The sequence below is a fragment of the Emiliania huxleyi genome (genome assembly GCF_000372725.1).
Source record: "Emiliania huxleyi CCMP1516 chromosome Unknown EMIHUscaffold_17, whole genome shotgun sequence".
Classification (NCBI taxonomy): domain Eukaryota; phylum Haptophyta; order Isochrysidales; family Noelaerhabdaceae; genus Emiliania; species Emiliania huxleyi.
This window is the reverse complement of record NW_005200881.1, coordinates 353056-378904: the sequence shown is the minus strand read 5'-3', so window position 1 is coordinate 378904 and position 25849 is coordinate 353056. Positions and strand designations below refer to the sequence as shown.

General features: G+C 67.6%; 8 protein-coding genes across 8 annotated transcripts; 6 read left to right on the top strand and 2 right to left on the bottom strand.

Moving 5' to 3' along the window:
- Positions 1-1326: 1326 nt before the first annotated feature.
- EMIHUDRAFT_434188 (hypothetical protein) lies at positions 1327-4316 on the bottom strand. Its single transcript, XM_005784442.1, is given in 6 exon segments — positions 1327-1367; positions 1389-1398; positions 1417-2068; positions 2174-3935; positions 4011-4085; positions 4284-4316. 3 exon segments carry the CDS (start codon positions 4017-4019, stop codon positions 1857-1859), a joined length of 1983 nt encoding a protein of 660 aa, XP_005784499.1. The 5' UTR covers positions 4020-4085; positions 4284-4316; the 3' UTR covers positions 1327-1367; positions 1389-1398; positions 1417-1856.
- Positions 4317-6056: 1740 nt separating this feature from the next.
- On the top strand, positions 6057-6704 carry EMIHUDRAFT_352586 (hypothetical protein). Its single transcript, XM_005784441.1, has one exon. The coding sequence runs from the start codon at positions 6150-6152 to the stop codon at positions 6516-6518; it is 369 nt and encodes a 122-aa protein (XP_005784498.1). The 5' UTR covers positions 6057-6149; the 3' UTR covers positions 6519-6704.
- Positions 6705-7875: 1171 nt separating this feature from the next.
- On the top strand, positions 7876-8135 carry EMIHUDRAFT_202633 (hypothetical protein; the record flags this gene model as incomplete). The annotated part of the gene is made up of 2 exons (XM_005784440.1): positions 7876-8012; positions 8090-8135. The coding sequence occupies 2 exons, from the start codon at positions 7876-7878 to the stop codon at positions 8133-8135; spliced, it is 183 nt and encodes a 60-aa protein (XP_005784497.1).
- A 314-nt stretch (positions 8136-8449) lies between these two features.
- EMIHUDRAFT_202632 (hypothetical protein) lies at positions 8450-9519 on the bottom strand (the record flags this gene model as incomplete). Its single annotated transcript, XM_005784439.1, has 2 exons — positions 8450-8877; positions 9003-9519. The coding sequence occupies 2 exons, from the start codon at positions 9517-9519 to the stop codon at positions 8450-8452; spliced, it is 945 nt and encodes a 314-aa protein (XP_005784496.1).
- Positions 9520-10932: 1413 nt separating this feature from the next.
- EMIHUDRAFT_63485 (Protochlorophyllide reductase) lies at positions 10933-12630 on the top strand (the record flags this gene model as incomplete). Its single annotated transcript, XM_005784438.1, has 5 exons — positions 10933-11595; positions 11665-11896; positions 12048-12117; positions 12258-12366; positions 12448-12630. 5 exons carry the CDS (start codon positions 10933-10935, stop codon positions 12628-12630), a joined length of 1257 nt encoding a protein of 418 aa, XP_005784495.1.
- A 339-nt stretch (positions 12631-12969) lies between these two features.
- Positions 12970-17964, top strand: EMIHUDRAFT_421023 (hypothetical protein). The gene is made up of 8 exons (XM_005784437.1): positions 12970-13369; positions 13645-13794; positions 13909-14004; positions 14326-14395; positions 14613-15148; positions 15186-15806; positions 15856-16527; positions 16591-17964. The coding sequence occupies exons 1-8, from the start codon at positions 13019-13021 to the stop codon at positions 17728-17730; spliced, it is 3636 nt and encodes a 1211-aa protein (XP_005784494.1). The 5' UTR covers positions 12970-13018; the 3' UTR covers positions 17731-17964.
- Positions 17965-20389: 2425 nt separating this feature from the next.
- Positions 20390-22261, top strand: EMIHUDRAFT_202628 (hypothetical protein; the record flags this gene model as incomplete). The annotated part of the gene is made up of 3 exons (XM_005784436.1): positions 20390-20483; positions 20934-21620; positions 21699-22261. The coding sequence occupies 3 exons, from the start codon at positions 20390-20392 to the stop codon at positions 22259-22261; spliced, it is 1344 nt and encodes a 447-aa protein (XP_005784493.1).
- A 788-nt stretch (positions 22262-23049) lies between these two features.
- On the top strand, positions 23050-24079 carry EMIHUDRAFT_202627 (hypothetical protein; the record flags this gene model as incomplete). The annotated part of the gene is made up of 3 exons (XM_005784435.1): positions 23050-23355; positions 23537-23767; positions 24029-24079. 3 exons carry the CDS (start codon positions 23050-23052, stop codon positions 24077-24079), a joined length of 588 nt encoding a protein of 195 aa, XP_005784492.1.
- Between the last annotated feature and the right edge of the window lie 1770 nt (positions 24080-25849).

The window sequence follows — 25849 nt, the reverse complement described above, 5'->3', positions numbered from 1 at the left end:
AAGAAGAGCAACGAGAATCGGAAGAGGAGGATGCTGAGGCGGCGATTGCTGAGCATGAGAAGGATCGACCCGGATTAGAAGGCGCCCGCCGCAGGCGAAAAATTTTTGGGGGCTGCGCCGTATCGTTGATCACGGTGGGAGCCTCTTGGCCCCAGGCCGTGCCACGGCAGACTTAGCCCGTATAAGAGGCTGCCGCCGATCTTAGACCACGTAAGCACCCCAGCGTGCCAGGGCACACTTAGACCCGCTAAGCCTCGAGGCTCAGAACTTAGACTACTACCCAACCAGTGTCCTCCCGATCGCCGGATGGGGGACGACTAGCACTAGCCGTCTTCCACATGGTCCCTCGGGTCCCTGCTGCTCCTAATCTCTTCGTACATCCTCCTGCTGATCTCCGCAAAGTCCTGCTCCCTCCCTCGTCTCGCCCTGCGCGTCTGCTCCGCCTAACCGTCTTCTGCCCTGCGTCGTCTGGCGACGGGTCCTCCATAGTCGGTCGAGGTCGCCGCCCTCCTCGTGCCTCTTCCCAACGTTCCCTCGGCGGCCGATGCCGTCCGCTCCGGCTCCCCAGTCCCCGGTTCTGCCCTGCTCTCGTCTGCGCTAGTTTCGATTGTGTTGGCTTTATAATCGGGAGTATTTCCTTCTGCCTATATCTCTTCCTGTTTTTTGTGGGCAACTCGCGTCCGTTTTTGGCTAAATAAATAAATAAATAAAAACGGACACCTCTCTACTGTGAGATGGGTAAAAAGGAACAGGTCCCCGCCCTTGCGATCTTTGTGCAGGGTTCTTTGTGGGTGTGGTCGGCGACTAGCCGGGGTCGTCCTCCCGATGGGGGACTAGCACTAGCCGTCTTCCACATGGTCCCTCGGGTCCCTGCTGCTCCTAATCTCGTCGTACATCCTCCTACTGATCTCCGCAAAGTCCTGCTCCCTCCCTCGTCTCGCCCTGCGCGTTTGCTCCGCCTCCCCGTCGTCTGCCCTGCGTCGTCTGGCGACGGGTCCTCCATAGTCGGTCGAGGTCGCCGCCCTCCTCGTGCCTCTTCCCAGCGTTCCCTCGGCGGCCGATGCCGTCTGCTCCGGCTCCCCAGTCCCCGGTTCTGCCCTGCTCTCGTCTGCGCTAGTTTCTGCTTCGTCATCACTGGCGCCTCTCCTCTTTTTTCTCCTCCTCTTGTATGCTTTGTACATCGCGTCGATTCCCCTCTTTTCGCGCGTGATACGTTTTTTGCTCAAAGTGTGTTTCCGTTTATTTTTGAAAATTTTCTTTTCCATCCGGATTCCCCCGGCCCGCGCACATCCTCCACTCTCCGGTTCATTGCGCGGATGCGCACACAATTTAAGTTATTTTTAAAGAGAGCCGCTCAACACCCGTCACAACCCCCCCGCGCCTCGGCCCTCGCCCTCCGCGCCGAGACGTGTCCAGACCGGGGTCACCCATCTTCGCCCGCGGCCCCGCCCATGTCCCTCGCACCCCCCGCTGCCGCCCCGGGCCGCGCCCCTCGTCGCCCCCCTCGGCCCTCGCGCCTCGAGCCCTCGGGCGGCCTCGGCGCCTCGCGCAGAGGGCAGAGTCTCCAGCGAGAGCCACGGCGCACACGCGGGGGGAGCGGTGGTGTGGAGATCTCAGTCAAAGTGAGAAGAGAAAGAGCAAGACCAAGAGGGTGCGGAGATCTCTCCGGACTCCGCCACCGTCGCCACGAGACGACTCCGGCTCCGGGCTCGCCTCTCGCTGCGCTCTGGGCCCTCGCTCTGCCTCTGGGGGTGCCGACTGCCGCCGTCTGGCGTCTCCCCGCCGCACGAACCCGCGCATGCAGACATCGTGCTTCGTCGTTCGTGGGTGTTTCTGGGTTTAACCAGTTAGAGGGGCTACCGGAACCCCTTGCCCGACATAAAGGGGGGCCGGAACGGCGCGCCCCAGTCTGCCGGCGTACCGAGGTTAGAGGGGTCGTGGAGGAAAGTGCACTGGTCGCCGTTTTTGCAGCCTCCGTTAGCAAAGTAGCGACACGGCCGTGTCCGATACCGCGACCCGCCAGGGCCGCCGGCGCCCTGCGGGAAGCCGAGACCGCGGCCGGCGGGGACGCGGGTGTTCGCCTGGGGAGAGATTCAGGCCGCGGGTTAGGCGGCCAGGCGCGAGACATGGCGCGAGAGCACATCTCTCATGGCGTGTGCACAAGGGGCGAGGACGGGGGCGCTCGCCTGCTGCTGCTGCATGAAGCTACCCATGAGCCTCTCAGTTAGCCCGCCTCCGCCACCTCCACCTCCGCCTCTTCCGCCTCCGCCTCCGCCAAACCCGTTTTGTGGCCCACTCATCATGCCAAACCCGACACCGCCAAACGGCTGCATCGCAGCCGCGGCCTGCTGCTGCTGGCGCTGCTGCTGTAGCTGCTGCTGCTGCTGCAGGAGCATCGCCTGCGCGCCCGCGCCGACGATGTTGACGCCCCCGACCCCCCCCGGCGCGCCGCCGCCCACACCGGCGGGCGGGTGCGGCGCCGGCGTGAGCAGCGGCGCCGGAGCGGCCGCGGGCGGCGGGTCTGGCGTGGCGGCCTTCTCGAACGGGATCTCGACGGGCTCGTGGGGCGGCGCGGACTCGGGCGGCGGCTCCGCCGGCATGCCCACCACGTCCTGCATGCGCCGGAAGGACACCTCGGGCCTCGACTTGCGCCGCGCCGCCTGCGCGTCGCGCTCGCTGCTGTCGTCGCCCTTGGCCTTTGGCCAGAACGTGTCCTCGAGCATGGGCGGCGTGCGCCACGCAACCAGCGCCGGCACCGGCTCGGGCTGCGACGCTGGAGCCGCCGCCGCCGCCGCCGCCGCCGCCGGGGGCTCGGCGGGCGCGGACGCGGACGCGCGCGGCGGCGGCGCGCTCGACGGCGCGGGCGCGCTGGTCTGCGTCTGCGGGGCGGCCTCCGCGGGCTCGTCGTCGCCGCCGCCAATCGCCCACGGGTCGTTGTCCGCCGACAGGCGCTGCTGCATCGCGAGCCGCTCGCGCTCGCGCTCGGCCTGCAGCAGGTCGCCCCACGAGGTGGTCGCCGCCTTCTTCGCCTCGACGATGTACTCGCGCGTCTCGACGAGCTCCTCAGTGCCCCTCCAGGAGACGCGCTTGGAGGAGGGCGGCTTGCGCGCAACCACGGAGCTGGCGGGCGGCTCTGCGGCGGGCTGCGGCGGCGGAGGGGCCGGCGCGGCGGCGGGCGGCGCCGCAACCGGCGCGGCCGCGGGACGCGGCGGCGGGGCCGCGGGCTCGGCTCGGGGCGCGGCGGCGTCCGGCGCTGGCGCGGGCGGCGGCCGGCTGCGCGAGGGGAGCGTCGAGGGGAGCTGCTGCACGGGCCTCCGCGCTCGGAGGTGGTCGGGCTTGAGCGACGCCTTGCGGGGCGCGCCGGCGCCGCTCAGGGCCGAGTCCAGCCCAAAGTCCTCGTCTTCGGCCGCCTCGGGCCGGACGCGTTTGGCGTCGGGCGCGGGCGCTGGCGCCGCGGGCCGCTTGGCAACGGGCGGCGGCTTTGGCGCGGCGGGCTTGCCGCTGGACATGGCCTTCCAGGCCTTGACCAGCTCGACCGCGGCCTTCTTGACCGCCTCGTTCTCCACCTTGCGCGCGTTGTTGACCACGTGCCCCGCCTTTGACGCCATGAGCGCCTCGACCGTCATGGGCAGGTGGGCAAACAGCGAGAGCAGCACGCGCGTCTGATCGGCCCGCTCGCCAGACATGCTCGCCTCGAGCCACTTGACGAGGCGCTTGAGCGCCGCCTCCGAGCGCACAAAGGCGTCGAGCAGCGCCGCGTCCTCGGTCGCCTTGAGCGAGGTGGCGACCAGGTCCTGCCCCGTCTCGTCGAGCGCGCCGCCCGTCTCGTCCGACGCCAGGAGCGAGATGAGCTGCTTCATCTGCGGGGCGCCGCGGATCTCGTCGTTTTGGCCGCACAGCTCGGTCATGGCGGAGATGAGCGCCATGTTTGGGTCCTGACAGAGAGCGGGTGCAGGTCAGCGCGCCCGCACAGGGGGAGACGACGCGCGCGCAGGACGCGGGAGGCGCACATTTTCCATCGCGCCGCGGGCAGGCCCGACTGGCCGCGCGGGGGGCACAATCTGCTGGGCGCGCGCGAGACGGTCCTAGGCGGAGGGCGCGCAACATGGGGTTTAACACACGTACACGTGGCGCGCGCGCAAAGCGCGCAGTTTATGCGTAGTGCGGTTTGTGGGAAAGAGCCCAAGATGGGAGTAAGACACGTATACGCGGACGCCGCGCCTCTCACGCACCCCAATGGTGATAGCGCCCTCCCCCATCCCCCGTATACCCCGCGCCAGCACCTGGTTTTGCCCAAGCCCAGCAGCCTGACTCGCCTCCGCCTGGCTAAGCGAAAAAGAATTACGGGCGGGTTTCTTTTTCTGGGGCCCCTAAGCGACTCCTCGACGACGACGACGAAACTGGACAAGCAAAAAGAAATCGGTGGGCGCGACAAAGCACATGCTCGCCCGATCCACCACGGACACCAGCCCCGACGCGTGGGCGGCTGCGCTCGCTGCGCTCTGCTCGCTCGCCGACGCCGCCGTCGCCGGCGGCGCGCCGCCGCCGGCCAAGGCTGCGAGCCTGCTCTGCCGGCAGGCGGCGCGGCTGAGCGCCGCCTTCCCCGCCACGTCGTTCCTGCACGTCGAGGCGCGCGAGGTGCTGCCGCTGCTCGAGCTTCCCGAGCCGCTCATCGCCCACGTCGTGTCCCACCTCGCGACGATCGGCGACATGGCGTCGTTTGGCTGCCTCTGCACCGCCACCGCGGCGGCGCTCGGGCACGCGTGCGAGGTGCGCGCCGAGCGGCGCGGCTCGCGCCTGCCCGCGCTGCTCGCCGCCGAGCGGCCGCTCGACGCGCTCCGCTTTGTCGAGGCGCTCTGCGCGCAGCCGCCGACCACCATCGCCGCCGGCTCGGCGCACACGCTCGCCACCGCACCGGGCGGAGGGGCGTGGAGCTGCGGCGGCGACTCGCTCGGGGAGCGCGGCTTCCTCGGCCACCTCGGCCACGGCGCGCCGCACGCCCCGCCCCGCCCGCTTCCCGCGGGCACACGTCCACGACGCGTCCACGCCACCTCCCGCAGGCGAGCTGTACGGCGCGCCAGTCTGCTTCCCGCGCCGCGTCGCGCGGGCGGGAGGCGGGCTCGAGGCGGCTGCGTGCGAGGCGGCGGTGCGCGAGGTGGCGGCGCGAGGCTACGTCTCGCTCCTCCTCACCGCCGACGGCGCCGTCTTCTCCTGGGGCTGGAACGGGGACGGCCGCCTCGCGCACAAGGCCGCCCCCGGCGCCGCGGCCGGGGGCGAGGAGGCGCCGCTCAAGAGCGAGCACCTCCCGCTGCCGCGCCGGCTCGCCGGCCTCGGCGGTGTGGCCGTCGCGCGCGTCTCGTGCGGCGAGCGGCACGGCCTCGCCCTCTGCCGCGCCGGCGCCGCCTGCTCGTGGCGCGACGGCCGAACTCAAGGCGCCGAGTTGAGACGTCGGGCGGACGAGTCTAGGCGCGGTCTACTCGTGGGGGCTGGACACGCACGGCCAGCTCGGTCGCTCCGAGGCGGGGCGGCCGCCTCCCCGCAATGCCGACGCGCTAGGAGCCGCCGGCCCGTCGCCGCCGGCCAGGACGCCGAGCGAGACGCGCGCGCGCGCGCCCGGCCCGGTGTGCGCGCTCTCGCACACGCGCGTGGTGGACGTGTCTGCGGGCGGGCTGCACTCCCTCGCCGTCTCGGAGCAGGGCGAGCTCTTCTCGTGGGGCGCCGGCCGGAGCGGCAAGCTGGGCCACGGCGACGAGGAGATGCGGCCGCTTCCGACGGCCGTGCGGGCGCTCGAGGGGCGGCGGATCGTGCGCGCGTGCGCGGGTGACTCCCATTCGCTCGTCCTCGGCGCAAACGGCACCCTGTACTCGTTTGGGCTCGGCGAGGGCGGCCGGCTGGGGCACGGCTCCGAGGAGCGGCTGCTGACTCCGGCGCCCGTCACCGCGCTGCTGCGCGCGGGCGCCGTCTGCGGGATGGGGGTTGGGTCGTACCACTCAATCGTGCTCGTGAGGCCGTGGCCCGGCGGCGCGAGCGCGCAGAAGCGCGCCGCGGGCAACGACGCGACCGAGACCGCGCGGAGCAACTGCTTGACGTCCGAGGCCCCGGAGGCGAAGCGCGCCGCGGTGCTGTCCTTGCACGCCGCGATCGATGCGATGGAGCCGCCGGACGGCGCGGAGCCGGCCGGCGACGCGGACGCGAGCGAGGCGACGCTCGTGTACACGTTTGGCGACGGCGCGTACGGCAAGCTCGGCCACGGCGACACGGCCGACCAGCTCTACCCGCGGCTGGTTCGCTCTCTGGGCGAGGGCGTGGCGGAGGTCGCCGCGGGCTACCAGCACTCGGCCGTGCGCACGCGGCGGGGCGGCGTGCTGACCGCGGGCATCGGCTGGAAGGGGCAGCTCGGCACCGCCGACCTGGGCGCGGGCCGCGAGGCGCTCGGCATGGCCCCCGACTTTTACCACGCACGCGAGTTCCAGCCGGTGGGCGCCGAGCCAAGCTGCAGTAGTAGATGTGCGAGATGAGACGCCTATATGACGCTCATGCATGGAGTCCGAGGGGCTCGAAGGGGCGCGGAGCGCCGCGCGCGGAGTGCGTCCCCGAAGGACAATCAAAAGCGAACTTTAGCTCCTGAGTCCTGTGCCTGTGGCTGTGCCCCGCAGAGTAGTGGTGTAGACTATGACAGTTAGTAAGAGACGACCTGGTCCACGGTCTCACATATCACAACGCTCGACGAGAAGAGGACAAGGCAGCAAGCATGAAATAAATGGCTAGCCAAATAAATAAAAACGGACTCGGACACCTCCTCTAGCTCTACTGTGTGAGGTGGGTAAAAAGGAACAGGTCCCCGCCCTTGCGATCTTTTTGCAGGGTTCTTTGTGGGTGTGGTCGGCGACTAGCCGGGGTCGTCCTCCCGATGGGGGACTAGCACTAGCCGTCTTCCACATGGTCCCTCGGGTCCCTGGACCCTGCTGCTCCTAAAATCTCTTCGTACATCTCCTCCTCGCTCCTGCGGATCTCCGCAAAGTCCTGCTCCCTCCCTCGTCTCGCCCTGCGCGTCTGCTCCGCCTCAACACCCCCGGCGATGTGCATCCACCTATCCTCCGCCGTTTGTACGCCGTTTCTCTGTACTCTTTCTTGAGAATGAGATTCTTCGGACTTCGCCTCGAGCGGGGATACTGGGTTCACTTTGGGTTTTTAAAGCCGTGGGCGGGGGGCATCACATTGTGGGGTAGCACTCCCATGACCTCATGACCTCCTGCGGTCTCTGAGATGGGCACCACAGTGGGTGTGGGACCACAGGCACAGCCAGGGTAACGTACACTCGAGAGAACGCGCTCTCGTGTCGCTGGGCAAGCAGTAGAGGTCGACGTGGGACGACGCCGTACCACACTCCACCGGCCAGACGCGCACCGGCCAGGGCTAGGAATTACAATAGTGCCAGTGAGGCGGAGGCGCGAGTCGGAAAGCGGCCGCGACCATCAGCTCAAATAAAAAAAATCAAATGTGCGCCTGTTCTGTGTGTTCATTTCCCCCTCCTCGCCGCCTGGGTTCCAACTTTTTCCGGGGTATGGTATGGTAGGCTCGGCGGCCCAAAAGGGGGGGGGTATGGCCCTGACCGCCCAAGGCTAGCCCTACCATACCCCAAGCAGGTCTTCCAAGAGGCGGGGGGGTATGGTGTCTCGTCGAGGTGGGTTGGCCGAGCCTACCATACCATACCCGGGTACCCCGGAAAAAGTTGGAACCCTGCCAAATCACCGCGGCCGTCTGTGCCTGCTTCCGAGTATGACTCCGAGTTCGACTTTTCCGACGCTGAGGCGCAGGATAGGACGGCAGGGGTCGTACACGACGCAGTTTAGCAGGCTGTGATGCAATACGGCTATGGGCTATGCTAGGGGCTATGACGACGAGCTCTTCCAGGCGTGGAGGGACGGCGAGATACGGCGAAAGGACTTGCCGGAGGAGGTGGAGGCTATGGCTTTGGACCTTTGCGAGAGGTGGCGAGCGGAGCAAGAGCGGTGTAGGCGCGTCCACGCGGCGCAGCGGCTCTCCCGCGACCCCGGCCCCTCTCGTAGCCGCAGCCGTATAGCCGCAGCCCCAACCAGGCCCCAACTCTTGCCGTCTTCTGTGTCGGGTTGTGACGAGGGGTGAGGGGACACGGATTGAAGATCCCTCACACCAAGATCGTGCAGGGCGGGGACACATGTCCCTAAATCCCATCTCGTCTCAGATGTTGACCGTTTATTCATTTATTTTTTCCGATTTCAGTTTAGAGTTTTCAGAATTTGCAATTTCACCCCTTGGCCCTGCGGATCGCTGTGAACCCAAGCACGCGTATCGGCCTTCAAAACCCTTCATGAACACAACTTCACAAGCCCTCACTCCATGCGCATGCCTCACCCGACACCCCCAGCAATGTATCCCCCGTCCGCCGCTACAAACTGCCCTGCCACCTCTAGTCGACCATCTCCACGAGGCCTGGCATGTCCCCCTCGAGCGCTGGTCGGGACGCGTGGTGGCCGCCCTCGCTCGCGCCCTGCACAATGCCCCAGTTGTGGTCGCTCCAGTCCGCCCGCTGATCCACAAAGGCGGTCGCGAGCACCATCTGCTCGTCGTAGTCGAGGAAGTTGCTGTTGTGCAAGTTTAGCTCGCCGGCCCGCCCCCGCACGGGCGGGTGGCGCGAGGCGATCACCGCGTCCATGTACTGGTTGCCGCTCGGCTCCTCCACCAATGCGTAGGCGATCGGCCGAGCGCTCGCCACGTCGGTGCCGGTTGAGTCGCTGAAGACGACGCGGTCGCCGAGCGGCGCAGGCACGAGGTGGCGGACCTTGGCCTGCGCGCCGTACGGGTCCGCCTTCCGGAAGAAGCGCGACGGCAAGACGCCTGCGGCGGAACTCGGCCTCTCCCATGCGTCGGGGAATGCGAGAAGCTACGGAGGGGAGAGTGGGAGAGTGCGCCGGCGGAAGACTCTGGGAGTGTGCGCTCCGCGCCTGTGCGGAGCGCGTCACGCAGCCCGCCGAAGAGCTCGTCGAACTTTTGCGCCGCCCGGGCCGGGTCCTTGAGCACGTCGGTGCTGGCGGACGGGTCCCAGCCAGAGTAGCGGCCTCGCTCGCCGGCAGAGTAGGGCTCGTGGCGGAGGGTCTGGTGCTTGACGTCCCGCAGCAGCCACTCGACGCCGAAGAACTCCGCCTCGAGCAGCACTCGCTTGCAGAGGTCGGGATCGGTCTCCGGCAGCAGCGCCACGTGGTTGCGGAGGCACGAGAGCAGCACTTTGAAGGCATCCGGGTCGCGGTCGAGGTATATCTCTCGCGATTCGCTGGCCGGAGCCCACTCGTGGGAGAAGAGCGAGGCAAAGTATGTGCACGAGCTCGTCAGCGTGGAGATGGTTGACTTGAAGAGAGTCCCGCCGACGTCGAGCACCACGCAGTCCTGAGCGGTGCGGCGCCGCTTGTGTGGAGACGTCGCGTCCATGGCGTCCATGTTTAGCTCTAAACCGCGAGAAGGCCGGACGATGTCGGGAAACATTAAAAAACTCTGATCTGATTACGTAAGAGCTACATACACAGCGCCCACACACGCACACACGCGCGCGCGCACACACACACATGCATGCATGCACAGACACAGCGCCTTCCCCTTCCCCCACAAGGGCGAGGACACACACGCACACAGGAGTCAGGACGCACCTCTAGCGAGGCCCGCATAGTACGGTGGGAGACTCCTGCCGCCGCCCCTGCCTGCCACCCCTGTGTCAGTGTGCCTTGAGCACTTGAGCACTTGTTGATAGGGTCGATTCCGCATGGTACGGGCTAGGGTACGGGACCCCTCCGATCGTCTCGCCCTCCCTCACTGGGAGAGAGAGATTTTTAAGCAATACCAAACAACTCTAACACTCACGCGTAATTTGGGGCCTTTTTTGTTTGTCTCACTGGTGTGTTCATTGGGGGGGGTCATAACAAACACGGTACAGGATCGAGGTGCACGCTGCCGAAGCAGTGTCGTCCCCCCTCTCCCCGACGGCGATGGCGGTGTGACCGATCGAGCTACAAGAGGAACTTGTTCAGCAGGATCTGAGTTAGACCGGTGCACTACCTCAAAACTGGGCCTGAGATCACCGGAATGCTTGAGAGAGAGATTTTTGAAGACCAACAAGAAATCACGACTTTCACAGTGATTTGGGCTCGGCAGCTTGTTAGCCCTCAGCCGAAGCTGGGGCCGGTCCCGTAGCCGAGAGAGCCCGCGCCGATGAGTTCGACGCGGTCGGGGGGCCCTGCGGAGAGGCCAGCGAGATGGCGATCGCTATACTTCATGGTGTCATCAAGTGACGGGCTGACAAGCCAGAGGTCGATACTCTGGACGACCCATAGGATGCCACGAATGCCTGAAGGAGAGGGAGGCGAGGCCAGAGGCAGGCTCAGGCGCTCAGCTGCTCTCGGGTGATCTCGCTTTGGTGGCTGAAAGACCCGATGGTCCTGTCACATTCGCGTTCCGAGTCGTGGGGGTAGAAGAATTCGAGGTAGAATCGAGTCAGCACTTCCCCTCTCTTCTTGTGTGCCTGTGGTTGCGAGAGACTGCCAGTGAGATGAGTGAGAGAAGCTGGAGGCAGGTCGCTAGATAGACTGAGATGAGACCGCCAGTGGAGTTGGGAGTCCACCGTGCACCGCGCTGCGAGCCTGTCGTGTCCCTTGTCAGGAGCCCTCCTACCGCTACGAGTAGCGGCCGGACAGTCGGGACGGACTAAAAATTTCTTTTCCTTCGAAGGCTAGCCGAAGCTCAGAAAAAGAAAGGAACACAACGCATAAGGGACATTCTGCAGAGATGCAGGGAGGAGCTCAGCCTAAGGAGGAGCTGAGGGGAAAAACGCCGAAAAATAGAAAAAGAAAACATGCGCGAAGGTCATTGCAGTCGCTCGTCCTCTCGCGACCAGAGATACAAGTCATGTGGCCCCTCTGCGTCGCCGCCTCGAGCGGGCTGGTCTTGCCCGCGGCGTCCGGCTCGGCGCCCGCCTCCATCGCCGCTTCGCCGCTGCGCGTCGCGGCGCACCCGCTGCTGCAGGCGCCGCCCGCCGTCTACTCCCCGTCAAAGGATTTGGCAGGGCGTGGCGCAAAGTACTATGACGGTCGGCCGCCTGAGCTGTCGCAGAGCATCGCGCAGGCGCTCAAGGAGGTTGGGAAGCGCAAGATTTGCGTCATCACCGGCGCCTCCTCCGGTCTGGGGCTCCACGCCGTCACGGCGCTGACGTCGAGCTACGAGGGCTACTACGTCATCGCGGCGGTGCGGGACACGGCAAAGATGGACGAGGCGGCGGCGGAGATGGGGATCGACGCCAAGGACTACAAGGCGGTGAAGCTCGAGTGCGCCTCGCTCGCCTCCGTCCGCGACTTTTCGAAGGAGCTGAAGCGGCTGCTGCGCGGGCGCGGGTTGGACCGGCTCGTCTGCAACGCGGCGGTGTACTTGCCGACGGACCCGAAGCCGCGGTTCACGGACGAGGGGTACGAGATGTCGTTTGGCGTCAACCACCTCTCCCACTTCCTCCTGCTGCAGCTGCTCATGCCCGACCTCAAGAAGGCGAAGGACGCGCGCGTGTGCATCGTCGGCTCGGTGGCGGCGGCCCGGCAGCAGGCGGCGGCGCTGGTCGGTGGAGCCTCACGCCCTCCCCGGTGTGGGCAGGTGACGGGGAACAAGAACACGGTGGCCGGCTCGCTGGTCAAGCCGGTGGCGGACGTGGGCGACCTCGAGGGCGTCAAGGCGGGGGCCGGCTCTGTGATGGTGGACGGGTCGAGAAGCTTTGACGGCGCAAAGGCGTACAAGGACGCAAAGGCGCGGCCCCGCGAGGGGGGGGGGGGGGGGGGCCGGGGGAAAGCCGGAAAGCCGGAAAGGCCCCTCTTTACAAACCGTCCTGGTGGGGGGGGAGGCCCCCAAAATGATGACGGGGCTGGAGGGGCCCCGGGGAATTCCCCCCTCGAGGGGGGGGCCTCCCCGCGCCGCGCCGTCCGGAGGGGGGAGGGGGGGGGGGGAGGCCTCACGCGGCCCGGCCGCCCTCCGGCTCGCAGGCATCGTCTTCAACTCGATGTACCCGGGCTGCATCGCCCAGACTCAGCTCTTCCGTGAGAAGCGCGACTGGTTCCGCTACTTCTTCTTCCCCACGCTGATGAAGGCGGACACTTCCTAGACACTTCCTAGACACTTCTTCTTCCCCACGCTGATGAAGGCGGACACGCCGCCGCCTCTCTCTCTCGATCGAGAGAGAGAGGGAGGAGGAGGCGGGGGGCGGCCTACCCACACCTCTGGAGGCGTGAGCAGGCGATCGGGTCGTACGTCTCTCAAAAGGAGGCCGGCGAGCGCCTCGCGCAGACCATCGCCGACCCGCAGGTCTGTCCTTCCTCCGCCAGGGGGGGGGGGGGGGGGGCTGTCCAGGACACGTCCCGAACGTGTCCGCGACGTGCCCCGCAGGCGGCGAAGTCGGGCGTCTACTGGTCGTGGAACGGCGACGCGAAGTCGATCGGCGTGGGCAACGCGGGCGGCGCCGGGGGGGACCTCTTCGAGAATTCCTTCTCGGGCATGGTCCAGGATGAGGCCAACGGGCAGCTCTGCTGGGACTACTCGATGGAGCTGGTCAAGCCGTACCTCAAGTGACGCCCCTCCTGCCGCCTGGGGGAGGCCCTCCCCGCCCCGCCCCTCTCCTCGCCCTTCCCTCTCCCCCTCCCAGAGGCCCAGAGGGCGCCACCGGGTCTGCCGTTGCGTCCGCATTCGAGGCGCCGCCTCGGCGGGCCTGCGGGGGGTGGGACCTCGAGCCGGCGCGACGACCTCGCCCTTTGGACACTTCGTTCGATTTCTTTATTTTCGATGAGTAGAGGAGAGGGCGCTTGGAGGGATGAGAGGAGAAGGCGCTTGTGAGGATTGGGTTTCTTGCGACCGCGTTTGGAGCACTTGGGGCAGTTCGACTTGCTAATTCTTCTTGGCTTGAGGCACTCGCTAGCCGCGCGCTGCTAGTCACTCCACGCAAGCCCAGTTCGCCGCCGCGATGGCGAACCTGGGGTCTGCTGGCGGCCTTCACATGTACGCGCTGACGCTGCAGCGCGCCTCTGGCGTGACCGGGGCGGTGTTCGGCAACTTCTCGGCGCCGCGGCAGCAGGAGATTGCCGTTGCACGCGGCAAAATCTTGGAGCTGTGCAGGCCAGACGACAACGGAAAGGTGCTGACGGTCGTCGCGTCGGAGGTGTTCGGAACGATCCGCTCCATCGCAACCTTCCGCCTCACCGGCGGCAACCGCGACTACCTCGTCGTCGGCTCCGACTCGGGAAGGATTGTTATTCTCGAGTTTGTCGCTGACAAGGGCGGGTGGGAGCGCGTGCACTGCGAGACGTTTGGCAAGGCGCCGCGGCCACCCCACGCTGCTCACCGCGCACCCGCCGCCCGCCCGCATCTGCGCCACGTGCCCACCTGCGGCGGCACTGAGCAGGGATGCACCTCGCATCTACCGCCGCCACAGCCGTCGTCGCCGCTCGACCCGCCGCCGCCGCCTAGCCCGCCCTCGCCACCCCTGACATGACTGCCGCGGGCCCCTTTCCGCCGCCGCGCCGCCGCCGCCCTCCGCCGCCGCTCGCCGCGCCCCCCGACCCACCGCCGCCCACCGCCCTCTTGCCGCAGTCGGGCGTGAGGCGCATTGTGCCGGGCCAGTACGTGGCGACGGACCCGCGCGGGCGGGCGGTGATGGTGGGCGCGGTGGAGAAGCAGAAGCTGGTGTACATCCTCAATCGCGACTCCGCCGCGCGCCTCACCATCTCCTCTCCCCTCGAGGCACCGCATCGCCGCCGCTCCCAAACACCGCCCGGGCCCCCCACACTCCCACCCCTTCCGCTCCCCCTCCCCCTCCCTCTCCCACCCCCTCCCTCCTTGCGGCGAACCCCCCAGGCGCACAAGTCGGCCAGCCTCACCTTTGCGCTCGTCGGCGTCGACGTCGGCTTCGAGAACCCGATCTTTGCGGCCCTCGAAGTCGACATGGACGAGGCGCCAACCCATCCCCTCCCACCGGCCCCTCCCTCCCGCCAACCCAGCCCTCTCCACCTCTCTTGCAGCCGCCTGCCAACCCACCTCCGTGCTCTCCCTCCCCGCCGCCGCCACGCCTCCGCCCGCCACCCCGACCTCTCTTCTCTCCCCTCCTCCGCTCTTGCCTCCCTACTGCTGCCACCCACCTCTCCGCCGCCGCCGCCGCCGCCGCCGCCGCCGCCGCCGCCGCCGCCGCCGCCGCCGCCGCCGCCGCCGCCCCCTTGCCCCCGTGCGGCGTGCACGCGTACGCTGACGACGCGCCCGCGCCTCCTCCCTCTGCAGGTGGAGACGGACCCGGACACGCACGAGCCCCTCTTCGAGAAGGTTCTCACCTTCTACGAGCTCGACCTCGGTCCGCACCCGCCGACACCCGCCGCACCGCCGCACCCGCCGCCGCCTGCTCCGCCTGCTCCGCCTGCTCCGCCCGCTCCGCCTGCTCCGCCTGATCCGCCTGATCCGCCTGCTCCGCCGCCTCCTCCACCGCCGCCGTCGCCGCCGTCGCCGCGGCGGCGCATGCTTGCCGCCGCTGCCGCCCGCCGCCGACCCCGCCCCCGTGCTGTCGCCCGCAGGCCTCAACCACGTCGTCCGCAAGTGGTCCGACGCCGTCGACCCGACCGCAAACCTGCTGGTCGCCGTGCCGGGCGGAGCGGACGGGCCGGGCGGGGTGCTCGTGTGCGCCGAGAACTTCATCGTGTACAAGAACCACGGGCACGCGGACAAGCGGTGCCCTCTGCCGCGGCGGAAGGACCTGCCGCCCGAGCAGGGGCTGCTGCTGGTCGCCTCCGCCGTCCACCGCCAGCGTGACCTCTTCTTCATCGTCGTGCAGAGCGAGGCGGGCGACCTGTACAAGGTGACGGTGCAGACGGACGGCGAGGACAAGGACGCGGTCAGCGAGGTCAAGGTGCGCTACCTCGACTCGGTGCCCACCTGCGTCGCCCTCTGCATCCTCCGCTCGGGCTTCCTCTTTTGCGCCTCCGAGTTTGGCAACTCTGGCTTCTACCAGTTCCAGGGCGTCGGCGAGGACGACGAGTCGCCCTCGTGCTCCTCGCTCACCTTCGAGGGGGGCGACGAGGCGGCCGCCGCGGCGGCTCGCGCGCGGCGCGGTGTGCAGCGCGCCTCTTCACACCTCCAGCTGTGAACAGGCCGTCGTCGAGCTCGAGCCGCGCCCGCTGCGCAACCTGCTGCACGTCGACGACATCGACTCGCTCTGCCCGATGATCGACGCAAAGCTGCTCGAGCTGGGGGAGCGAGGCGCGCCACCCTCGCTCGTCTCGCTCTGCGGCCGCTCGGCGCGGTCGACGCTGCGCGTGGTGCAGCACGGTCTCTCGGTCTCCGACCTGGCTGTCTCTGAGCTTCCCGGCAACCCGAACGCGGTCTGGACGGTCAAGAAGCGCAAGAGCGACCAGTTCGACGCGTACATCGTCGTCTCGTTCGTCAACGCGACGCTGGTCCTCTCGATCGGAGAGACGGTCGAGGAGGTGAGCGACTCGGGCCTCAAGCCCGACACGCCGACCCTCGTCGTCGCGCTCCTCGGCGAGGACTCGCTCGTGCAGGTCTACCCGGCGGGCATCTACCACGTGCGCGCCGACGGCCGTGCGTCCGAGTGGCGGCCTCCGCGCGGCAAGCCGATCGTGCAGGCGTCGGCCAACAACCGGCAGGTCGCGGTCGGGCTGCAGGGCGGCGAGGTCGTCTACTTCGAGCTCGACGAGACGGGCACCCTCGCCGAGCTCGACAAGAAGGACCCTCGCCCCTCGCGGCGGCGCGTGCCTCGAGGCGCGAGCCGCGTCTCTTCACGCGTGCCGCTGTGAACAGGACCTCGGCCTCGAGGTGTCGTGCCTCGAGCTCGGCCGCGTGCCCGACGGCCGCGCGCGCTCGCGATTCCTCGCCGTCGGCGGGCTCGACTCGACGATCCGCATCCTCTCGCTCGACCCGGACGAGTGCATGAACGTGCTCGCCGTCCTCGCGCTGCCCGCGCAGGCCGAGTCGGCGGCGCTCGCCTCGCTGCAGCTCGGCCGGCCCGGCACGCCGCCCGCCCTCTTCCTCTGCATCGGCCTGAGCAACGGCGTGATGCTGCGCGCGCGCATCGACCAGCGGTCAGGCCAGCTCTCGGACACGCGCACCCGTTTCCTCGGCGGCAAGCCAGCGCGCCTCTTCCGCACCTCGCTCGGCGGCGGCGACGGCGTGCTCGCCCTCTCGTCGCGTTCGTGGGTGCTCTACTCGCTCGCGGGCGCGCTGCACACGACGCCGCTCTCGTATGTGCCGCTCGACGCGGGCGCGTCCTTCGCGTCGGAGCACTGCCCCGAGGGCCTCGTCGCCATCGCGGGCAACACGCTGCGCATCGTCTCCGTCGACCGGCTCGGCGACGCCTTCACCTCGGAGGCGGTGCCGCTGCGGTACACGCCGCGCCGGATGGCACACCACTCCGTCTCCGGCCACGTGGTGGTCATCGAGAGCGACCACAACGCGCTCTCCGCCGACGAGAAGGTGCAGCTGTACGAGGCAGCCGGCATCCCGCCGCCGCTGCCCGCGGGGACCGTGCTGCCGGAGGAGGAGGAGGCGGACGGCATGCTGATGGAGGCGTGCGTCGGCGTGCCCCGGGGCGGGGCGGGCAAGTGGGCCTCGGCCATCCGCGTGCTCGATTTGGCGGCGCGGCGCACCCTCTCCGTCATCGAGCTCGCTGAGAACGAGGCGGCCGTCTCGGTGGCGGCGGTGCCGCTGCGCGAGCGCGGCGGCGAGACCTTCATCGTCGTCGGCACCGTCAAAGACATGACGCTGCACCCGCGCACGCTGACCTGCGGCTACCTGCACGTGTACCAGTTCGCAGAGGGCAACACGCAGCTCAACCTCGTCCACAAGACGCAGGTGGAGGACGTGCCCGCCGCCATCGCGCCGTTCGGCGGCCGCGTGCTCGTCGGCGTCGGCAGCGGGCTGCGCATCTACGAGATGGGCGCGAAGAAGCTGCTGCGCAAGGCGGAGCTCAAGGGGCTGCCGACGATGGTGCAGTCGCTGCACGTCATCTCGTCGCAGCGAATCGTCGTCGGCGACCTCTCCGAGTCCTTCCACTTTGTGCACTACAAGCGCGCCGACAACACGCTCACCGTCTTCGCCGATGACATCGCGCCGCGCTGGCTCACCGCCGCCTGCCCGCTCGACGCGCACTCGCTCGCGGGCGCCGACAAGTTCGGCAACATCTTCGTCTGCCGCCTGCCGCGCGAGGTGAGCGACGACGCGGACGACGCGGCGCTGATGGCGGCGAGCGCCGGCCGCGACGACCTCGCGCTCAATGGCGCGCCGTCCAAGGCGGAGGAGGTTGTGCAGTTCCACGTGGGCGAGACGGTCACGTCGCTGCAGAAGGTGTCGCTCGGGCCGGGCTGCGCCGAGGTGATCCTCTACACGACCCTCTTCGGCGGCATCGGCGCGCTGCTCCCGCTCACCTCGCGCGAGGACGTCGAGCTGCTCACCGCCCTCGAGATGCACGTGCGGCAGGAGGCGCCGCCGCTCTGCGGCCGCGAGCAGCTCTTCTTCCGCTCCGCCTACTTCCCCGTCAAGGCGTGCGTCGACGGCGACTACCTGACGCTCTTCAACTCGCTGCCCGCCGCCGAGCAGAAGACGATAGCCGACGACCTCGACCGAACGCCCGCCGAGATCTCCAAAAAGCTCGAGGAGCTCGCCGCGCGCATCCTGTAGTGCCGCCGGCAAAGTCGGCGCCGGTGGGAGGGGGCGCTACCATCTGTCGGGGCCCGCCGAGTCCGCGCGTACACGCTCGGTATCGCAGCGCGGCGGGGGTGTCGCGAGGCCCGTGCGCGTGCGGGTAGTCGCTCAGGGGAGCTAGGAACACATATATCACATCATCGCCGCGGTCTCTGTGGGCGCACTCTGTGACGCATGTGCATCACCATCACTACACGCCACGAAATAAATAAAACGGACACCGCTCTACTGTGAGATGGGTAAAAAGGAACAGGCTGACCAACAGGACCGCCGTGTCCCGCGTTAGGCCGGTCGGACCCGATTTTATTAAATTTTCAAGTTTAAGCGCAGACCTCGAGACTTGAACGCAAGCATGTTCAGGCCATCTAGAGTGCCGAACAACATCGCACCGGTTCGATTCGCGCATCACGGCCGCGCAAACTGGCTGCACTGCGGCGCGAGGCTCAGCGGGGCGTCCGGACCACTGACTCGGGCGATGTGGTGGTCGAGCGCAGCCTTCTTGAGCTGGAGAGCCGCCGCAGTATGCGCGGTGGATGGGACGTCGGCCAAACCGCGACGCGCAAGCTGCAGGGAGGAGCTACAGCGGCTCCGCTCCTCATGCTGGTTCGCCAAACCGAGACGTTGAGGTCCTCGTACACTCATGTCGCGCCTCGAGTAGGAGCCATCACGCTGCCCAGCGCTGGACCGTCGTAAGGTCCGGCCTTAGGCCAGCTCGCAGCACTGTATGAACTCACGCTGGCGAGCACCATCCCAGGATGAGGCCTTGAAGAGCGTGCGCCAGGGACGTCCGTATGGCAAAATCGGCGTGAATTCGCTATGAAAACGCTTCCAACCCATCAAGAGCGGGCTCAGAAGAGACGATACTAACCCAGGATCACCAGGGCACCTTAGGGTATCGAAATTTTCCACCCCCCCACCCCCTCCCGCTCCCCCCCCCGCGCCTCTCCCCCTAACTAACACACGCACCACCGCTGACACCCTCACCAGGCCTCTCCCCCCGCCTCTTCGCTCTCGCGGTGCAAGCCGACTCCTGGCGATCGTCCTGGTCAGCGGCCCTTGCCAGGACGGTCCGAGCGCCGCGCTCGCTCCGGTGAGTGAGCACTACAGTAGCACCTGCACCGCCTGTAATGGCACCAGCACCAGCCTCCCAAGCCCCGCCTCTCCAACGTCTCACTCGCCACCCTGCTCGCTGCCGCCCCGCCCGTCGCCACTGCCACTAATCTGCCGCTCCGCAGCCCGCTCCACCTTCCCGCCCGCAGCGCCTCCCGTGCCGACGCAGCCTAGAGACAACAGAGCTGGGTCAATATCACCGCGGGAACGCCTCCTCTCGACGTGGGACAGAGCCTCCTCCACAACGTCGAGAGAGCGACGGCCAGCGTGGCGCGGCGCAACGTCGCGCGGCAGTGGCCGCAGTGGCTCGAGGCGGGCAGCGCCGGCGACAACGAACGCGGAGCGCGCGGCGACAGCGGTGGCGAGAGCCGAGGGACGTGACTACACCCTCGAGCGCCGTGCGCGCGCAACCTCGTCAGCCAACCACGCGCCGCACCAGCGCCGCGAGCGACGCCTCGAGGCACAACGTGCAGCCGCCGCTTCCCCCGCCGCCGCCGCCGCCGCCGCCGCCGCCGCCGCCGCCGCTGCCTCGCTCCGCGGCGGCGGCGCCGCCGCCGCAGACTGTAAGCACCAACAGCCGGCGGCTCGGCACGCGGCGGCCGCCTCCGGCCTGGGGGCGCGTCGGCAGCGCGGCGCGCCACCTCGCTGCTCGACACGCGCCGGACCTGTCATGCGCGGCTGCGCCACCGCTTCCTCGTGCGGCGCCGTCGCCGCCGCCACGCCGGCCGCCTGCTGTGAGCGCCGCGCTGCTCGGCCGCACCCGCCCGTGCCGGCCGCAGCTGCTCTGCCGTCAGCGCCGTCGCCGTCACGGGCCAAGCCGCCGTTGTCGCCGCAGCCACGCCCGTCGGCCTCGCTGCCGCCGGTCCAGCATGGCTGACACCGCCACTACCACGGCACCGGGCAGGTGAGGCGCTAGAGGGTGAAGGGTGCATAGAGGCGAGGTGAGGCGGCACCTAGGGGCAGTGACCCCCGTGAGCCGGCAAGCCGACGCGCCACCGCCGGGCGAGATGGAGGCCGAGCTGCGACCCTCACAGCTCTCGCGGCATGCGTCCAGAGCTCGATTCATCTGCCTCGCCGCTCGCTCGCCGCCTTTGTGGGACCTAAAGAGAGAGGTTCTGAGCCGTCGGGCGGCGCTGATGGTGGCCCGCGTGGGTGGAGCCCGCGGCAGCTAGGCCGCCTGGGCGCGGGGGGGGCGATCCGGTGCTTCAGAGGTAGCGTGAGCGACGGGGGGGGCGAAGATATGAGGCGGCTCGCCTGCAGCGCCCACCTGCTGGGCCGTCTGGACCAGAGAATACGCCTCGGGACCATCGAGCTCGTGCATAAAATGTTCACACAAGTCATCCCAATGGCCTCAAAAAGTGGTAGGTTGCCACCGATTTTCCGTAGCGCCCGACCCGCCACCTCACCGGCCCGGCGTTCGGAGGCGTAAAATCTTGGTCGGCCGTTGGGCCGGTGCCATCGGCCGCGGTCGAGTCGACCGTGCCCCGCCTTGGGCACGATGGACATGTGACCGGCTCCGGTCAAGATGTGCCCCGGCATGGCGGCTGAGGCTCTCAGGTTGGGCGACGCGAGCGCCGAGAAGGTGGAGCAAGACCTCGCGTCCCCCATGGGCTTGCTCGGTTGGGAGGGTTGGATTTGGGTTCTTTGTGATGCGCCAACTTCAACTTCCGGAACGACTCGACAGGGCCCAAAGACGGGGGAGCGACCGGCCTACCCGCGTACGTTAGACGCTCGTGCCACTCGTTACGCGTTCGATTTAGAGCCGTACCTGTTTCATCAGAAGCTCAACTTTTTGTGCATCCACCATGCACGCATTCAACATCAGAAGAAAGGGGGACAAAATCCTTATACGCGGGCGAACGCGGAGTCTCGGACGTCTCGGAGACTCATCAGAACTTCCACGCGGAGCGTAGCCGAATGCGGACATGGCCGAGTGCTGGGGGAAGGTTCTCACCGGCATGGAATGCCGCCAAGGCGAGGCTGCCGTACGCTCGCCACAGACCCTCGGCACCCGCAATCCGCTAGCACCACATGGCGCCTCATAGTCCTCGCCCGCACTGGACCGCCAGGCACGGAGCAGCCGATTGGCCGCAGCTCCATCGTTGTCAAATTCTGCGCGAGCTGCCAGCACCACGGGCTGTGGGTGCCCGTTGAGCGCGTCCGTGTCCTGCCTCCCACCGTCCGCCTCGACAACACGGCGTCCAACGGGGTGTGGAGCACAGCACATACCAACACTGTGCCGCCCTACAGGGTCTGCAACCAGACCAGGCGCTGCACAGGACCCCGGGTCGTCATCTTTAGCGAGCCGCCGCCAAGCGAGACTCCAGAGTCTGCAGTCTCCGCTGCCAGTGACCTCGGGGGCGTGATGGGCTGGCCGCTTGGCACCGTCTCCGCAGAGCTGATGGCAGCAGCGGCGAGCACAGCCAATGTTTCGGGGCAGCCGGGCTCGCAGACCTGGGACGCGATCCCGGAGCAGTGGAACACCTCGCGAAACGAGCATGGCGCGCTGGGCTTGCACATGAAGTTGGCCCACGGGACGCTGGTGCCCGAAGACAGGCGCCGGAAGGTGCCACGCCGGACGGCCAGAGAGCCGGCGCCGCCGGCAGCCGCGTCCAGCGATGCCTCGACGTCAGCGATGCCTCCGCCCGCGGTCCCGGCCTTCTCCGCGGCGCCACCGCTGCCGCTTCCCGCTGACCCGACGGAGGGGTACGACCTCGACTTTCTCGACAGCGTGCTGAGCGAAGACGCCGAGGGCGGTTCTGGACCCTCCCCTGGACCCTCGCCGCCGGAGCCGTCGCTGCAAGTTCAGCTGCTGACCGAGCGCGTGCGCACAGGAGATGGGCTCTGGGGAGGCTGGAACGGGTTTTACGTGGCGGCCGCGCTCGTCGCAGCGCTCGCTGCGATGCTCAGCGGCTTCGAGGGGTACACGTGCGCCTTCGCCTTTGCCGCCGCGGGTTGCTTCTCCGGCGTCACGCTGCTTGTCGGCAGACCGCGGGTGACGGCGCTCGTGGCGATCGGCTCGCTGGTCGCCCTGCCGGCGGTGCGGGTCGGGATCAAGCTGTTTTTGCGCTCGCCCACCGAGGTCGATGAGACGATCCGCTGCGCGGCCACTTCCCCGCTGGGGATCTCGGTCGCCTGCGCTATGGTGGGAGCCATCATCGGCTCGCAGCGCGGCGTCGCGTACCGCCACAAGGTGCGCGCGGTCGGGCTGTACATTATACTGAGCATCGTGGACCTCGGCTACGGCGCCAGGGTCTCCGGGAACGACGCCGTCTTCCACCCGCGCTTCTCTGTCCCCTACATCTTCGCGCCCATTGTCGGCGGCTTCACCGTCGTGGCCAGGGCCGTTGGGCGCGGAAGAGAGAGACGCTTGCCTCGCGACTACATTTACGCGTAGCCTCTCACCCATACTAGCCGCGACCGTCGTGCCACCTCGCAGTCGTCCCACTCTGTCAAGAGAAGAAAGCAAGTTTTCCAAGTAAATGGCCGCCGCAAACGACGAAACGAGCCAGCGGGATACATGTACTCGCCGAGAAGCGATCGTATACATTCTCAGTGTCGTGTAGCCGAGATGGGAGCCAGGGAGAGAAGCAGAAGGAAAGCGAAAGGGGTACCAGCCTGCCCCTGTCGTCCCGCCCCACCTGCAACGGCTGCAAGAGATCTTGGAAGGACGATCAGGGGCACAGGGGAGGAACACGGAGGCGGGCGGAGGGTATGACGTGTGTATCGAAGGTGAAGAAAACAGTGCTGGGACTGGACTAAAAGAAAGAAAGAAAAAACAACAACCCAAACGAGGGATGAAAGAAAGAAAGGAAACAGACAACCCAAGGGAGGGATGGGAGGACGGCACGCCGCCACCACACAGGGATTTTTAAGGAGAGGAGTGTGGTGCTAGCCGTCGCCCACCCTTAACCCTTGGTCGTCGGCCTCTTTCTATCTCCCTTCGCAGTCCCTCGCCGATTCTTGCTGCAACCTTCATGCCACCTCGCGGTCGTCCCACTCTCTTCGTTCCTGTCGCTTAAAAGAGGGATGGAGGAAGACACGCCTCCGTGGCTCGGGTTACACCAATCCTCGCTACCCAACGCGGCCAAAGGATATCCACCTCGAGAACCTCGAGGATGAGCCGCGGATACTCTTTTTGAGCTCGGCCTTCCACAGCCTCCGCTGAGTATCCACTAGCTGGATATGCTCTCGCTCTACACGCTCGCGCCCGCCTATGCGCCCGTCACCCCGGCGGCTCCCCTGAGCCGAGCTGTGAGCGGTGTGAGAAGAGCCGCTCCGCCCGCTGCCGCCGCCAACAGCGTGCGAGACTCGATCGCCACGACGCTCCTCTCCCTCGGGCTTGCTGCACATCTCACGGCGGCGCCGCTGCCTGCGTTTGCCGAGATCACAAAGGCCGACATAATCGCGGCCGAGCAAAAGTGGGGCGACGGCATCGTGCGCGTGGGAGAGGTCTACTCCAAGGGCGGCGACTACAAGATGGCAGCAAAGGTGCTCGTTGACTCGCTGTACGGCTACGACCAGGCGCGGCGGGGGAAGGGGCGCGGCGCGCGCACGAGGCTGCACCTGTGGTGGCGGCCCCGCACCAGCGAATCCTCGCCGGCCGGGAGCGGGGGCTTCAGCGCTCGCCACACCCGCCCTCTCACCGGCCGCGCCGCTGCCGCTGCCGCAGGGCCCGGTGCTTTTCAAGCCGACCAAGGCGTCGGAGAAGGAGTTCCGCCTGACGCCGGGCGAGGCGTACTCGTACTTTGTCACCGGACAGGAGGTTGAGGACAAGGGCTTCGCCCTCCACCCATGGACCAAGGTTCGCTTTGACAACAAGGCGTTTGTCGTCGACGGCGACACCGCCTTTTCGATGGGCAACTACTACTTCACGGACGCGAAGACGGGGGAGGAGACCAAGGTGGACTTCACGTTTGGATACAACCGCGACCTGCTCGGCAACATGCGCATCAACCTCCACCACTCTTCCCTCCCCTACAACGGCGGCGCGGGCCCCAAACCGGCCGCGCCTGCGCTCGCCGTCGCCGCGCCTGCTGCCCCCGCCGCCGCCCCGGCCGCGAAGCCCGCCGCCGTCGCGGTCGCCGCGCCCTTTGATGCCGCCGCCGCCGCCAAGTCTGCGACCAAGGCTGTGACTGGAGGCACCGCCGCCACCGCGGGCGAGGCTCTGATGGGTGCTGGCGCGCTGGGCCTCGTCCTCAACTCGCTGCTGTAGGCGCCTATGAGGGGCGACTGCTGTGGGGCGACTCGCTGCTGTGAGGCGGGGGGGGAGGGGGGGGGGGGGGGGGAGGGGGGTGTCTTCCGTGCGGGCCCGGTGGGCTCGTGTAGCGTGCGGAGGGTGAGGCGTGTGGCGGCGATCGGGGAGGAGGGGTGTGCTCGGGCGAGTTTTGCGCGCGAGGCGCGGGGTGGGTGCCGTGCAGCCACTGCGGCGCGCGGTGTGGGCGTCCCGGCTGGGCCAACGCCGGTCGGGGCTCCCGGATCGCGCCTTCTGTTGCGTAGTAGACGCTAGACAAGAGAGGAGGGAGGGAGGGAGGGAGAGAGAGAGAGAGAGAGAGAGAGAGAGAGAGAGAGAGAGAGATAGCGCGCTACTAGTGTGGCACAGCCGGGGGCACGAACGACCCTTTGGTCGAGGGCGGTAATGGTCATGTTGTATCTTGTAAATCGCCGCTGCGCAGTGACCAGTGTGCATGTAGCATGTGTGCGCGGTTCTCGTTCATTGGGATTGACGACTTTGACCTGACTCTTTGACGACATATTTATGACGCGACGTTCGGCTCTTCGCGCCTTCGCGGCGGGCTCACTGCGGTGCGCTGCCCCTCTATCGGAAGCCCGGGGCTGCTCGCCGCTTTAGCCTTTATGGCTTTAGCGCGTTGATCTCGCGTCCTCGCCATCGTCCATTGATCGACGCTAGACGCGTGATCGCAGGCTGGAACGGTGGTAGGTCACCTCAGTGCTCAGGTGCGGGGACCCAGGGACCTGTTCCTTTTTACCCATCTCCTAGTAGAGGTGTCCGATTCAGTGTCTTGTGTATCCTATGTAGCTCTTACGTACATTCCCGAAGGAGGACTGCTGACGGGGTTTGCGATGAGGAAGGAGCGATCCTTTTTCTCGTCCAGGAGCAGGATTAGCGGCGGCGGCACCACGTTCCACAGCATCCACGACGCCGCCCGGCAACGCGACAACGACGGCAGGGACAAGAATCGCGCATGAGGGGCTGCTGCGTTGCCCCGAGTGTCAAAAAGTTTGCCACTGTGCACCGTTTTTCGTGCGTCCCTGCGTTCAGATGGCAGAGACACATATCGCAGCTTTGGACCTCGCTAAAGAGGCACAGAACGAGGTCTCGCTCTTGGTGCATCGCACGGCTGCGCGGGCCGTGGCTGTCGCCATGGCTGCAGCTTGCGGCCTCGCGGAGCCTCAACGCACCGCCGCCTCTGAAGAATACTTCCCGGCGTGGGCAGAGCTGCTTGACGCCTGCAGAGAGTACTGTCGGTTGTCAGGGTGGCGGTTTCTGCCGCTCGACTTTGACCTCCGTCGCCCTGTGTCGTCTCCCGAAGCTCTCGCAGCGCGTGTGCGAGCACTGCCCACGATTATCCGCTACGCCGAGCGCTGCCGCAGCGCCGGACAGGAAGGCCCTCTCCTCTCTGAGTTCCGGCAGAGCCAGCGACTCCTGGCGCGGGACGCTGCATACCAGATGATGAAGAAGACGTGTGTGGCGCTCGGAGTGAGTCGCGACCCGCGTGAGGCTTCCGTGCGGGCACAGGCGCTGGTCGAGGAGTGGGACTGTGCCTATGAGGATGCGACTGTGCCGCTCCCGATCATCGCTTCCCGGCTTCAGAACCACGAGGCGAGACAGAACGCTGGGCAAGATGCGGAGGCGCCGATGCTACTGCACGCCACGTTCATCGTCGACTTTGCAGAGGCGCAGGGCGAGCTCAAGGAGCTGCGAGACTCACAGACGGCGCGCTGGAAGTGCGTGCCCTTTGCG